General features: G+C 41.0%; 1 protein-coding gene across 2 annotated transcripts in view; it reads left to right on the forward strand.

Moving 5' to 3' along the window:
- The window catches only part of ZFAND3 (zinc finger AN1-type containing 3), a 126323-nt gene that overhangs the window by 106571 nt on the left and 6311 nt on the right, over positions 1–13441 (forward strand). For both annotated transcript variants that reach the window (XM_072332717.1, XM_072332716.1), the window contains exon 6: positions 2868–3038. In XM_072332717.1, coding sequence (XP_072188818.1) covers positions 2868–3038 — 171 coding nt within the window. The remainder of the gene's footprint in view (positions 1–2867; positions 3039–13441) is intronic.

Genomic DNA, 13441 nt, shown 5'->3' on the forward strand with positions numbered 1-13441 from the left:
GTAATGGGATAGCTGGAACTGTCTCTCCCTGTTAGGCTAAGTTAGCTAAGTGTTAACACTGTTTAAGTCACGGCAAAAAGGTATGAGCTTTAAAAATTAGATATGTAACTTCCATTTCTATCCTATTAGTCAACGTATGTTCATATTCAGTTAGCTGTTACCAATTAATAGGAAATGAATAATTGAATGTGTAATTAAATTAGTACTAGCCTGACTTGGATTAGCTGTTTTTCTCACTAAGGCACGTGACTTCATGAACTGAGTAGACACCGGATGGCTCATACACATTGAATTCCTTATTTGGACTTAACAAAAAGCAGATCGCTTTATTCCGTGTAGACCACAAAACTGCTTTTGAGAAGTAGCAGAATGGCTCTTGTTTCCAAAAGCTGAGGTGTGTGGGAGGCGGCTGTTTCAGAATAGCAGCGAATCTGTTTCTCTGAGTAATGAATAATTACAGACTGTGTGGTGCCCATCTGTGGCAAGGAGGTGGGTTGTAACAGATTTGTACTGAACTCTACATCAGTGCAGTGAGAGCGTACAAGGTGTGTGTTGCTGAGTGCACCCTACTACAGTGAAGCTCACTCCTCTGGGCACTCTGACAATCAGTGCGTGTGTGGTAGGGTGGATGCCTGGGAGTGAGGGCTGAGATCTGCAGTCTGGTCTGAGGACATCTCTCTGAGATCATCTTCTGCAGAGATCTAATTTGGGACAGGACGACTTGTTCCATAAATGTGTCAATTCATTAGACTCTGCTTTTCATTGTCAGTGTTCCTGCACAGCCAGGCACGCAGGGATGGAATAATTGCGTACTGAATGTTAGCTTAGTCCTCATAGATATATCTTGTAAGGTGTAAGTTGTACTCTACAACACTGATGAGAAAAGCTGTATTGAGACACACATCAAATAGAATTATTGCAGCTTAATAAAAACTTATTATCTGTGTGCTGTGCAGGAAGCCGTTCACTTTTCTGTGAAATGTGAGATGCGGGGAGTTTGTCTGTATTGAAAACCAAGCACATTTTCAGCATATCTTAGCGATATGACAGAAAGAAAGAAGAACTAAGTGAGGCAGGTTGCGTATTTATGAAGGCTGTGATATTAGAATCCAGCTGCTATATAAACACTGAGACAAGATCTGAAACATGGGGTGAGAAAAGTGGGTTAGTTCCTACTGCAGGGAAAGAAACTAGGGAAAGTTACTGGAGCGTGCCTTGGAGAGGCTAGCAAGTGTTACTGGTCCAACTGGGTTATGTGTTTGGCAGGGAAGGGCTTGATACAGTAGAGCAGCAGATCAGATGAAATAGCTGGAATAACGAGGATATGGGCAGTGGTGTGGCTGCAGCACTTATCTCTGCAGAAAGCTACTTGCAAAATTACTTCTTTTCAGCTGCTGCACTAGAACGTACTTTATGTAAGGTATTCAAGTTAGCCTTAGGGAAAGTATTAAACAACTTTTCTGGGATAAGCTGGGACAGCTGACAATAGTAGTCATGTTTTCTGTTTTCACTTTTGATATAAAGGCCAAAAGATGTTTGATAGAGTAGAGCCCTTCCAGAAAGAGAAAGCTATATTGTTATTTGTCCTTTTAAAAATGGGCTAAATGAACTAATACTTGTATTTTTCCTTGGTCGCTGTCTTACTGACTCATTGCAGTAATGGCTTTCCACAGCTGGTCTCCTTGCAACACTGCTACAAACAACATAATTCTTAGTATGCTTGGGATTGGTTTCCTCTTCTTCTGTTTAAAAGAAATACATATTTGATTCAGCTGTGCCCAACCTTGGGAGAGAGGATGCCTGTCTGAGCTGACCCGAGTCAGACTGCAGAGCAGTAGATTGGGCAAAGGCTGCTCCCTCCAGTATGCCACAAGAATAAGACTCGGGCATTGCAGAGTCCCAGCAAAATTCCCTTCATTATTAAAGAGAGAGGGGGAAAAAAAAGTACCATGTTGCTTGAAATAAACTCTTTCCTAAACTTCCACTTTGTAAGGAAACCTGTTTTTAAATGGCTTTTCTTAGTTTAAAAGAGTAGGGTGGTAGCAACTTACCTTGATCTCTTCTGTAGCACCTGTGTGGCAGCTCCAGCCCACAACAAAATATCCACCATCTCATTGATTTGCTTGTTCTTAATTGAAGCAGCGCCTACTGATGTGTGTCTTCTGAGTGAAACATGTTTTCCAGAAACAAGCAGAAAATTATATGAAGGTGTTAATGCAACTGGTGTTCAGACTGATTCTTTTTAAATAGCTGAGCACTTCGGATTTATAGCACGCTTGTACAGGTTGGGCGTAGTTTGTGTTGTCGGTGTCTACTGATTTGCATTTAAATTGTTCTACATGTGGAAAGAGGGAAGCACGGTATGGTGCTTTCATGTAATGTCTTCAGTCATAAGAGGCAGTTTACACGCTGTGCCTTAAAAGTCTTCCTTCTGCCCAGGGAGGAAATAGGTCGAATCTACTTTCCATTGTTTTTCATGACAAGCCTAGTTCAGTTTGTTTGTGCAAGGAGAGCAAAGACACACAGCAGAAACTAAATGAGATTACAAATGAAGCCTGCGATTGTTCGGGATGGTGTGTGCTCTACGTGCATCTGTACACAACCTGGCTGTGGCTGGGAGGAAGTCAATCAGTTTGCTTGCTACTGAGTATTGTCAGTAGGGAGAGGTTTTTACAGAGAACAAAGATAATTTGTCTCTAACTTGATTGTGAATGTTAAGAAAATGTATATATACAATAGAATGGGAAGTATCGAGCTGCCTGGTGGTGACCCCAGCTGAAAGCAATATACCTTCAATCTGCCCAAAGGGTTGCCTCAGCAAGGAAGTTCTAATGTTTTTCCTAAAATATTTGTTGTGAATACAACAGATTCACAGTCGGAGAGTGAGGCTTCTCCTGTGAAACGGCCACGGCTACTGGATGACAGTAATGACAGGCCTGAAGAAACCAGTCGATCCAAACAGAAGAGTAGACGCCGATGCTTCCAGTGCCAAACAAAACTGGAGCTAGTACAGCAGGAACTGGGATCATGTCGCTGTGGTGAGTACTGTCTGTCAGTAACGTCCGGCTTTCTACCACAGTGGTGCTCGGATCCGTGTCACAGGTGGAAGTATGGAGAACACTTGCACTATGTAGCTTTCAGACATACTTCAGACAGAAGCTATGTCTTCCACTGGTGGCAAAAAGTTATAACTAGTTCCTGTCTGTCTGATTTTCCCTTTAAAACTATGCCCCCAACACACTGTCTTGTCTGAAGAGATCCTTAGATATTAATGAATTTAGCTTCAGAAGTCCGTGTAAGGTGGGAGAGCGTCACGCTCACCTGACAGAAGAAACACAAAGCACATCAGAGAATATGTAAAGATGACAAGCTTTTTTCATAGATTTTATAAGCATAGGTCAGCACTACATTCTGCATTTCATGATGATGTTGTTATTGAAAAGATGAAACAAAAACAAGAAAAACCACCATCTAATTGAAAATGGTCTTTCTTCTCACAGTCAACTAAAGGGATGGGGAGGGAGGGGGGAATTGCATTTGATTATACACTGAATAGTGTCCAGCCTGATTTTTTCATAGTTGACGGTATTGTTCAGCTGACTGAGCTGAGGTTGATGATCTCATGCAGGCAGCTAATGTGGGGCTTCATGTTACCTGCAAAGTAATAATAGCAAATGTGACTGGGTTCCAGAGGAGATGCTCTCTCCTTCGTGCAACAATTGTTGGTGACCGATTATTGTAACCTATGATAATGCACATGGTAGTTCGACCTGCTGCTTTTTTCCCCCCTCTCTTCTCCCTGTAGTCACGTATTGCAGGCTTGCGCTTTCACTCTCTGGCTGTGTTTGTCTTTATAGACTTGGAGAGTTTGTAGTTGCTTTATCATGTCTCCGCAAGGGGACGCTTACCAAAGGATTTGCACAGGCAGTTACAATTCATATTCCATCTGCAATATGTAGAATATTTATTGTATTAAAAGGTAATTCCGTCTGAGCTGCAGTGAGAAAAGAAAGGGTTGGTTAAGCTGGTTACAAAGACTGAAATAACAAATTGTGTTCTGAATAAGTAATAACAAATGAGATAATAGAAAACTGAAAAAATTCCATGTCATCCTTTGTTCTTCACTATCTGCTGTGTACTCTTTTGGATACGAGACAGGCTTCATTTCAAATATTGGAGCACTGCTATAGAATAACACGTTATCTCTGAAGCCACCAAACATGAAATCAGTGGCTATAATGAAATTTTTATTACGGAAATAATGTGTTGGGATACTTTGAAGTATCCAGTAAGATATACGTGTCTCCAACTGAAGAAATTCAGCAGTGTCAGGGACAGCTTGGTGTGGTTCTTTCTGCTCAGACTTAGGGAGTTTCTGCACCTTGTCCACTCCTGTCACATATCCAAATGAATGAGGGTGCATGCAGGTACCTTATGACAGATGGAAAAATCTCCCCTGATGCTGTAAGCAAGAGAGTTTTACAGCTTTGGGAAGAACTGGTGAGAAGATGACTGATGTTATTTTACATGTCACATCATTAATTTTTCCTTCGTTCCACAACTGGAGCTATATAAGAGCACTGAAGTTGAAAGCAACTTCTAAAAGTGCATCCATTGCTTAATAATGCTTTTAATCTTCGTAAAATAAGACCTGCCTTGTTCTGTCCAACAGGGCACAAGCTTTTTGAAATGTGGCAGAGAGCGTATACACCTAAAGCTGTACAGCTGCTCCTGAGATCTTTGGGAAGCTGCTGTGTTGATTCTACCATCTCTTGTAAGATCTGTCCAGAGAGGGCTGGTACTGTTCAACTTGTTCCCTTGACACTACATGGAATTTTAGACAGATATGACAGTCCTGCAGGGCTTTGCCTTAAAGAAAAACAATTTACTACCGAGGAGGATGTTCCTATAAGGGCACTTTAAATTCAAACTCAACGTTTTTCAACTGTAGAAAAATTTGTTTATTTTCACTCTCACGTACTTGGAAGAACTCTTTTCATTCTGCTCCCACTTTGTACAAGTTATTAACTGCTGACAAGAAATTCACATCTCATAAATAATGCTTAAGAGCTATTGCTATATAAATTGAATGTGTTATGAATTGTGATAGGCCTTTTTGTAGTGTTCTGTGCCTAGAGCAGGAAGAACAGAGGATGTCATTTTCATTAATTTCTAATGAGGTGCCAATTAAAGGCAAGGAAGGAACTCAGAAGGGAAGAGCCACAGAGCTCCCCTGAATCCTGTGCCCTGGAGCTGTCAAACGAGCGTGCTGCCAAGCCTTCCTCTGAAAGTTCCAGTAAATTACCAGCTCATCTAGAGCACACACAGACAAATTCAGCTTCCCTTTGATCTTCAAAAGAGCAATTTGTAAGACGAGTTCTGAGCCTTTTCACATAGCGAAGTGGGAGAAGTGATAGGAATTGTTAATTGCTGATGCACTTTGCAAGCTTCAGTGAGAAAGAGATTTTAAAATGAATTCTCATTTTGTGCCTCTCTGACTGGGTAACCTTTAAATCAACACTACCAGAACAAAAACAGTTCCATATGAATCGTTTCTGGATGACAGTTACACTAGGAACGCTTTCCAGACAGCCATATTCTTCAGTTTGGGTTGGATTCTTGATAATTCGGTGTCTTATCATTTATAAAGATTGTATCGAGATGATGTATGTATTTAATGTTAGCTTTAGTGGGCAATTTTTTTCATTAAGGAACTAAAAGGACTGTATTCTTACACTTGTATTCTATTATAGCATTTCTATTGGGAGTGTAAGCAGGTTGAAATCAACCATCTAATCCTTGATTGCAAAATTGAGTCATCAGTTCAGCAGTGTGATAAGGAAGCGTTCATCACGGGCTTGCTTTGAAACTAGCCAAATTGCTGGTAATGGCAGCTATCCAACACCTTTCTGGAAATGCAGTTTGGGAAAAGGAAGCTTTATTTGTTTGCAGATTGCACTCTGAATTTATGGGCATTATCTTAGTTACCAGACCTGTATTGCTTCTCAACAAAGCTGTGTACACCTTTAAAATATTTTGAGTTGTAGAATTAAGAGCCATAGAAATTATTTGAGCAGAAAATACTGCTTGATTTTATGGCAGAGGCTTAGCTCTGTTGTGGTATCCCTTGCTATTTCAAGCTAAAACACGGGAGTCATCTTTAATAGTGTTGGAATTGCATGAGACACACTGAGGGTGTTCTCCTAGCTCTTTAAAGGTGTTTCACATGTGTCGTGTTAGATCCAGTCCTGGTCAGCAATTAAGCAGTTAAAATAATAGGGTGTCCCCATGGGTCTGTATAGAATGATTTACTGTTTACAGGCCATGTCCTGACACACTGTAAGTCAGACACCGCCTATGCAGGATTGGTTTTAGTTTTGTCTTCTTGCAGTCAATGGATTGGCCAAGATAATGCGCCCTGGGAAGTACATGCATCTGCCTTCTGGTAGTTAGAGAGATGCCACTGCTATGACTGTGTGTGTCTCTGAAAGGAATGTCTATTTTGTGTGGGTGTGTTTTTGGGAGCCTGGTTGAATCTTTGCAGTATGAGATGTGTCAGGGTTGTCAGAGATGGCACTGAACGTGACTTTAATGCAAACTGGATACAGTCCGTATGAAAGTTTTATTAGAAGTTGGTGAAATGCCTCATCAGAATGTGATCAAAGCAGATAAGATTGCCTTTCTAAAATGGTTTCTAGTTCTAACTTGTTTAATAGCGAGGTGCTCGCTGCAGCTACAGCTTAGCGACACAGAAAATCAAAAGATGCTTGAATAGTTTATAACTCAATTTGTACCAGAATAATTTGTGGCTTGTTCCATACAAGGTTACTGCATGCAAACACTGAAAACTGTGCATTTTTCTTAGATGAGAGGAGGGGACAGAAAGGAAGAAGAAAGGAGGCCACAGTGCTACCAGGTGCGCGTGTTTCATTATACAGTCAGCTCATATGATAAATTCATTCATACAGAAAAATAAAGACATAAAAGAGAAGCTAAAATCCATGTCAGGTTTTCAAATGTATGTCCGCACAGATACTGATAGCTGAACATGAGGTCAGGGAGGGAAGAAACCAGTGGGGAGCACAGTTAGCTTGCATCAGAGCAGCATTAAAAACAAACCATCCTTGTGGCTGTTACAGAACATCCTCCATCCTGAACGTCTCCTGATTCAGTCTGATGGGGTTCTAAGGATAATTCACCAGTTGCCAGCATTGAAAAACATATACTTTATTAATGATGCAAAGGACTTAATTTGCATTTACTCATTAATGTTTTAAAAAGAGATCCAACCACCATAAGAAGGCATTAGAAATGTTGTACAAATCTGTAATGCTGGCAGGGACAGGAAACAAAGCTCTCAGCTGTGGTTTTTGTGTTACCACTTCTTCTCTTTTTAAAGTATTTGGTAATTTGGTATTTGGCTTGTCTCATGTATATAAATTCATTCCTATAGGCATATGCACATATGTACACTGAGCACAGATAATAGGTGTACAGAAGAACATTCTGGTTTGTAAATAGGCTTATTTTTCCACATCCTTGTTCTCAGTTTAGCTCAGCGCAGCTGTCCAATGGCCTGCTAGAATTCTTTTCTTGAGGTGGTTTAAGTGTCTGTTGCTTCACTTCTGTTCAGCTTTTCTGCTAAGCAGAGGGGTAGGAGGATGATGGGAACAGACTGGCACTGAGCATTTCTGTTGGCCATCAGAAGCAAAATGTGTTCATGGAGAAGAGACTCAAGTGTTGCTGTAGGTAGTATAGCGGCAAGACTCACTGTGATGCAGTAATAAAGCAAATGGAAGACAAACAGCTGCAGATTCTTAACTTGTGTAACAGAGCTGCTTGTTCATAAACACAGGAGATGAGGCACTTGCTTGGATTGTGCCAGAATAAATTTGGAATGATTTGATTTACTCACTTAATTTAGAAATTATCTTCAAAAGAACAGGAAGAAGAACAGAAACGTGTGTAGATAAGCAAAAAAAGAAAAGGCTGACAACTGCTTGAAAACAGCCCAACGTGTATTGAAAATAAAGCTTCTCTTATAACTTGGTAAAACAGGAAGTTTAGTTCCATTTCTATGGAACCTGATTGTATGCAGCAGAATTTGTAATGGTACCGGTCAGTTCACTTTCCAGAAGGGTAGGGTTTATCTGCTACAAAGCAGAATGGCTCCAAACACAATAATGTATCGGTATAACAGATGTACTTCCACTGATGAAAATTAAATACACACGGTGCTTCTGGAGACTGAGCCAACCAATTCAATAATAACTAGTGCTAAAGGAAAAAGAAATCTTATTAGGAACTGGTGACATCATGTAATGCTGGCAGGACTTGCTGCCATGCCTGTACCATAATTGGCTGTCTTATGGGAACTCTGCACCTTGGGTATTTATTTCCAAAAGAGGACTTTAGCTTCCCCCATTCCAGCAATGCCCAGCACCTCAGCTTAAATTGCAACAAATATCAAACAAGCAAACTAAAATGTCACCATCAACAAAAGGATTCAAACTCAACAAAAGGGCTTTTTGTTTTGTTTTACTATGATGTTATCCCAAGACTGTAATTGAAATGATAAGGAAGAGGAGCTGTTAACTATTATGGATCTGAGTAACATATGTTCTGACAATAGCACAAATGGAACAGATGCAGTGAACTGACTGACTGGGTTCCAAGGTCAGGACTCAGAAATAAGGCCTTAGCCTGTATTTCAGAAAAGCTGTCTGTAGGTCTACAATTGTAAATGGGGCTCGTGGTCTGCTTTGTAGCTAAGGGCTCATAAGGTACGTATGTAGTGTAGTGTATTCCTCTAGTATACCCAGCCAGCAGGGGCTGGGTTACAGTGCATACCAATTTCTTCCACCATGCTACTTAAAGCTCTGCAACAGATAACTCTTCTCACTGCTGACAGGACAAGGGGAAATGGCTTCAAGTTGCACCAGGGTAAGTTTAGGTTGGATATCAGGAAATGCTTCTTTACAGAAAGAGTTGTTGAGCACTAGGATAGGCTGCCCAGGGAGGTGGTTGAGACACCATCTCTGGATGTGTTTAAGAGCCGTTTGGATGTGGTGCTCAGAGATGTGATTGAGTGGAGGGTTGTTAGTGAGGGTAGTACAGTTAGGTTGTGGTTGGACTCAGTGATCTTTAAGGACTTTTCTAACCTGAGCAATTCTACAATTCTAGGATTCTTATGATTTAGTAGTGTTTAAGGAGCGTGTTGGTTACCTTCCTACAGTCCTAATCAGTAAATGTGATTGAGATGGGTCAGTTGAGCTTTTAAGCCCACCTTTTTAATAAATGAGGTTTTATTTTAATGCTTTTCATACAGCGAGTCCTTCAGCACAGCACTTTCAGGGAGCTCTGGCAGAGGTGTTACAGTGTTAGGGACAGGTAAGCATTTTTTGCTGTGCTGTTTTAGGTCTCTTCTTCTATCAGTACCCATACAAAGAAGAAAGAAGCACTCACAGCAGGTAAAAAGGAATCCCCATGGATTCTTTCTGTTGAAAGTCTAATTTCCTAGTAGGAAGTGGGGAAGAAAACACCTCACTTATCTCCTTTCACCTTTATAAGGTATAAGAAAGTGTTAAAGCCAAATATTGGGGCTATTTACTTCTCTGCTAGAGTTCTTAACTGTGGAGATTGCTGTGAGGTGAAGATCAGCGTATAACAGTTTGCACAACAGTAAAAAATAACACCAGTCTGTGTCAGAGCTCTCAATATCAAATATTTGTGGCCCTGAGGAAGAGTTTTTTAGAGTTGAAAGACTGTTTATGAACAGTATAATCGCGATGGTGTAGAATTCTCTCTAGGGAGTTTTTTAAAGGAGTAACATGCTTATGTAATCATGTCTATATATGTATTGAAATGAAGTGAAAATGTTCACCTACAGAGCTGCTCACAGCCATTAAATGTTTCAGACTTTCTGAAGAGTTGCCCAAATAGGTGAATAAATGTAGCATGGGGCAGCCTGCCATACTCTGAACAAGCAGGAGCAGGAATTGTGTGCAAGTGTTCTCAAATAAAAGCAAAGAAAAAAACAGAGGTGGGGAAGGGGGAAGATGTGCATCCACCCAAGTCTTGTGTATTCCTCTGTGGTATAAATACAGCTTCTGAATGGAGCTCTGGCTTTCTTTGAGAAGAATTACTCTTGATACAGACTGTAAGAGGATACAGGAGTAGAAGACTTCAGTGGAGCAGTAGGGGTAGTCTAAGAGGCTCTGGAAGTAACTTGTAAGAGGGGGGATAAAAGCCTAAAATAAATTTAACCTAAGTATTAAAACAAGAGAGCTGCATCTCTCCAGTGATTTGGACAAGTCCAGCAGTCAGACTGGATCAGTATGGTGCAACCTCTAGAAAGCTGTTTCAACCTGAGGCATAAATAATATCATTCGGGAAGTATCCTAAAATTCAAACCTGGAATCATATTCAGCATACGATGATGTGAGGTCAAAATATGTCAAGGATCCAGGAGAAGATTTAGAGTTAATACAACACGTACAATATGTTAGTACTGAACCATTCATTATTTATTCCAGTTCCTTATTAGTAGCTCTGCCTTTTTTGCATTTTCATTGAGCTAACCAGAATGATACACATACATTATTAAATCACTCAGTATTGCTTGCTATTATAATTAAATTACTGGATACACTTTGGCTCTTAATTAAATCCTGAGTTTCTGGGATGAGCGCATTAGCTCTGATGGGCTTGGTGTGCAGACGTCTACAAGTATCACTACTGATCTATCTCATATGAAAATGTCAAACCCTATACACAAGGCCCCGTTACCATCTTAGGGTAGCTCTACTAGTTTGTCATTTTTCCATTTTTGCTTTTTGCTGTTTGTTGTTTTTTTTTCCCCCTTCTCCAAGGTCTCACATTATTCTGGATGGGAAACAGATATTTGCGTATATGCTAGTACAGTCTATGGAATTAATGTCTTAGAATACACCCATTTGCAATAGTGTCACCTATTTTGATGGCTTATGGTTTCAAGAGGTGTCTATTCCTGGGCAGCGAGATTCCTTTTTGGCACAATTCTGCCTTCCTACTGCGTATCTCCCAACCTCTGTTCTGTTCTTTGGAATCGTTCTCCCACACCCTACAGGATGCAGTGAAACCAGGAGTGATAGGGGAGGATCTTTGTGCACTTTGTCCTTGGGCACGTGGGCATGGAACTGAGTGCTCCTTTCATGAGCACAGTGGTGGTGTTACGTTCTCCAGAATGCATCCTTGCAGGATATCCCTGCACACAATGACTCAGAAAAGGGAAATGCTCTTCACCTACATGAGATTTAACCTCTTAATTTTGTACAGTACTCCCTTCTCCCTTTATGTGAGTTGTACAGTGGCGTTAACTGCTTAGTGCTGCTGTTGGGAACAAAATGTTTTATTTGGAAATGGTCTTGTTAAATTAAACCAATTTTTTAGCCTCAACAATTGGCGAAGTCTCTTAGAGAAAAATATTTCCTCCAGTTACACTGAGAAATAACGCGACTTAAATTACGATGCTGATTTTTATCAAGTTGCATCTATCACTGTAGCCAACTGGGATCCAATTCTTAACACGTTTCACAACAGTGGCAACCTGCCATTTGTGCTGGCTGGTGCATCAGCTTGAGGGGTCACAGCTTCTGCTTGTGCCTGGCTGCACTGGATTGCAACTTGGACAGTGGGAAAGGCTGGAGGGAGACCCTTAAGATGAAATGTGTAGGTGGGTTGTTACTGTTTTCTTAGTATAAAGCAGTCCAGAAGCAAATATTACGTGTTGTATCCATGACAATTACCACAACTCTGAGTTGCTCAGTTAGTGTGTCTATATTTGTTCCCTTTTCCTAAGTGTAAATCCCACAGCAGAAATACAGAATTAATTCGCAGTACCTCACAAGCATCCCGAGCCTCAGACGTAACAGTTCATTTAGCATCACAGATGTCCCAGGTCGGTGTGCTTCTTTAGCATGGAACCTGAGATAATGACTGACTTCAGCACAGAATAATATATTCAGACCCAGGGTATACTTCCAGAGCCATGCACGGATTGGCAGACTGAGAAACATTTAAGGTATCTCCTTGGTTCTTTTCTTGGTGTTTGATTCAGTTTCTGATCATTTTGATAGTCAGGGAATCGGGAGGTTAGAAAAGACCTCTAAGATCATCAATCCCAACCATGCGCCCAACACCATCATCTGTAGATGATCTGTGTAAACCAGAAGGTAGTGAAAGGCTGGGTGCAGTGACCACAGAAGGTCTGTTAAGGAACATGGAACCAAAAGGCCTTGAGAGGTCCATTTCAAGGCACTGCATGTATTACTATTTGGAAACCTGTCACTTGGTGCACTTAGCGGTTTAAGTCATATTTTCTTGGAATGGCAACATTAGAAAGGAATGCATCAAACTGTGCTTTGTGGGGTTTTACTAAATACATCTGTTTGGTTAAAAACCTTCAGCACAGTAAGACGTGCTGCTCTTTCCCCACAGGAAGGAATGCCAGTGTTCCCAGCCAAGTTACCGTGACCTGAAGTCTATGCCATGTTGCAAAGCAGGGGAAAAAGGAACACGAGGAGTTTAGTTTACTTAATCCCAAAAGCTTGTTGTTCAGCTTGTTGGGGTTGGGTCTGCTTGCTTTTTATAGGAGATGTCAAGAAAGGAGAATGTTCCTTGAATTGTGTAATGCAAGCTGACGGTGCCGATGCAGAGCATTCCCCCACAGGAAAAAGAAATGTTCTGAGTACGTGCAAGAATGGAGCTGTGTAGAGGGAGAGTAATGGGATCTCAACAGGCTGGGATACAGAATAGCAGCGCATACAAATAGTGCTGGAAGTTTTGCCTGGCTAGAATGTAGCTCAGCTTTACTTGCTTCTCTTGCTTGAACGCTCTTTCCAGCAGCCACCAAAATACTAGAGGGATAAACTGGACTACGCTGAGATCCAGGGAGCTGGGCTCTTGTCAGGTATTCATTGTGTGGGTCTTCAGGGTCTTGATCTTCTATCTTTGTAGCCAATGGCTGTACTTGCACATTTTTTTTCTTAGCAATTTCAAGTGTTGAAAAACAAGGATTTCCCTCCTGCACTTTTAAAACCAGCCTTTTTGCTTGTACGGTTTGCAACAAACTGAGCTACCTTTCCAGCTGGAGTGGATGAGGGCAGATGCATAAACGTTATTCTGGGGATTACTGCCCTCAATAGGGGAATGATGTCCAATTATTCTGAGCAGTGCAGCATGTATCACTGCATGAGCTAATTTGCTCTGCTGGCTACAGTGTGGCTTCACCATGTCATATAATGTATCTTGGAGATTTGTTTGCCTTTTGAAGATCTGTTTTTTGTTTGCCTTTTGAAGATCTGTTTTTTGTTTGCCTTTTGAAGATCTGTTCTTGCACTTGGTGTGGTACACAGCCTTGTAGAAACCTGCATATACATGTATTTGTTTAGGGATGCAGGAA

This window comes from Excalfactoria chinensis, chromosome 3, assembly GCF_039878825.1.
Source record: "Excalfactoria chinensis isolate bCotChi1 chromosome 3, bCotChi1.hap2, whole genome shotgun sequence".
Classification (NCBI taxonomy): Eukaryota; Metazoa; Chordata; class Aves; order Galliformes; family Phasianidae; genus Excalfactoria; species Excalfactoria chinensis.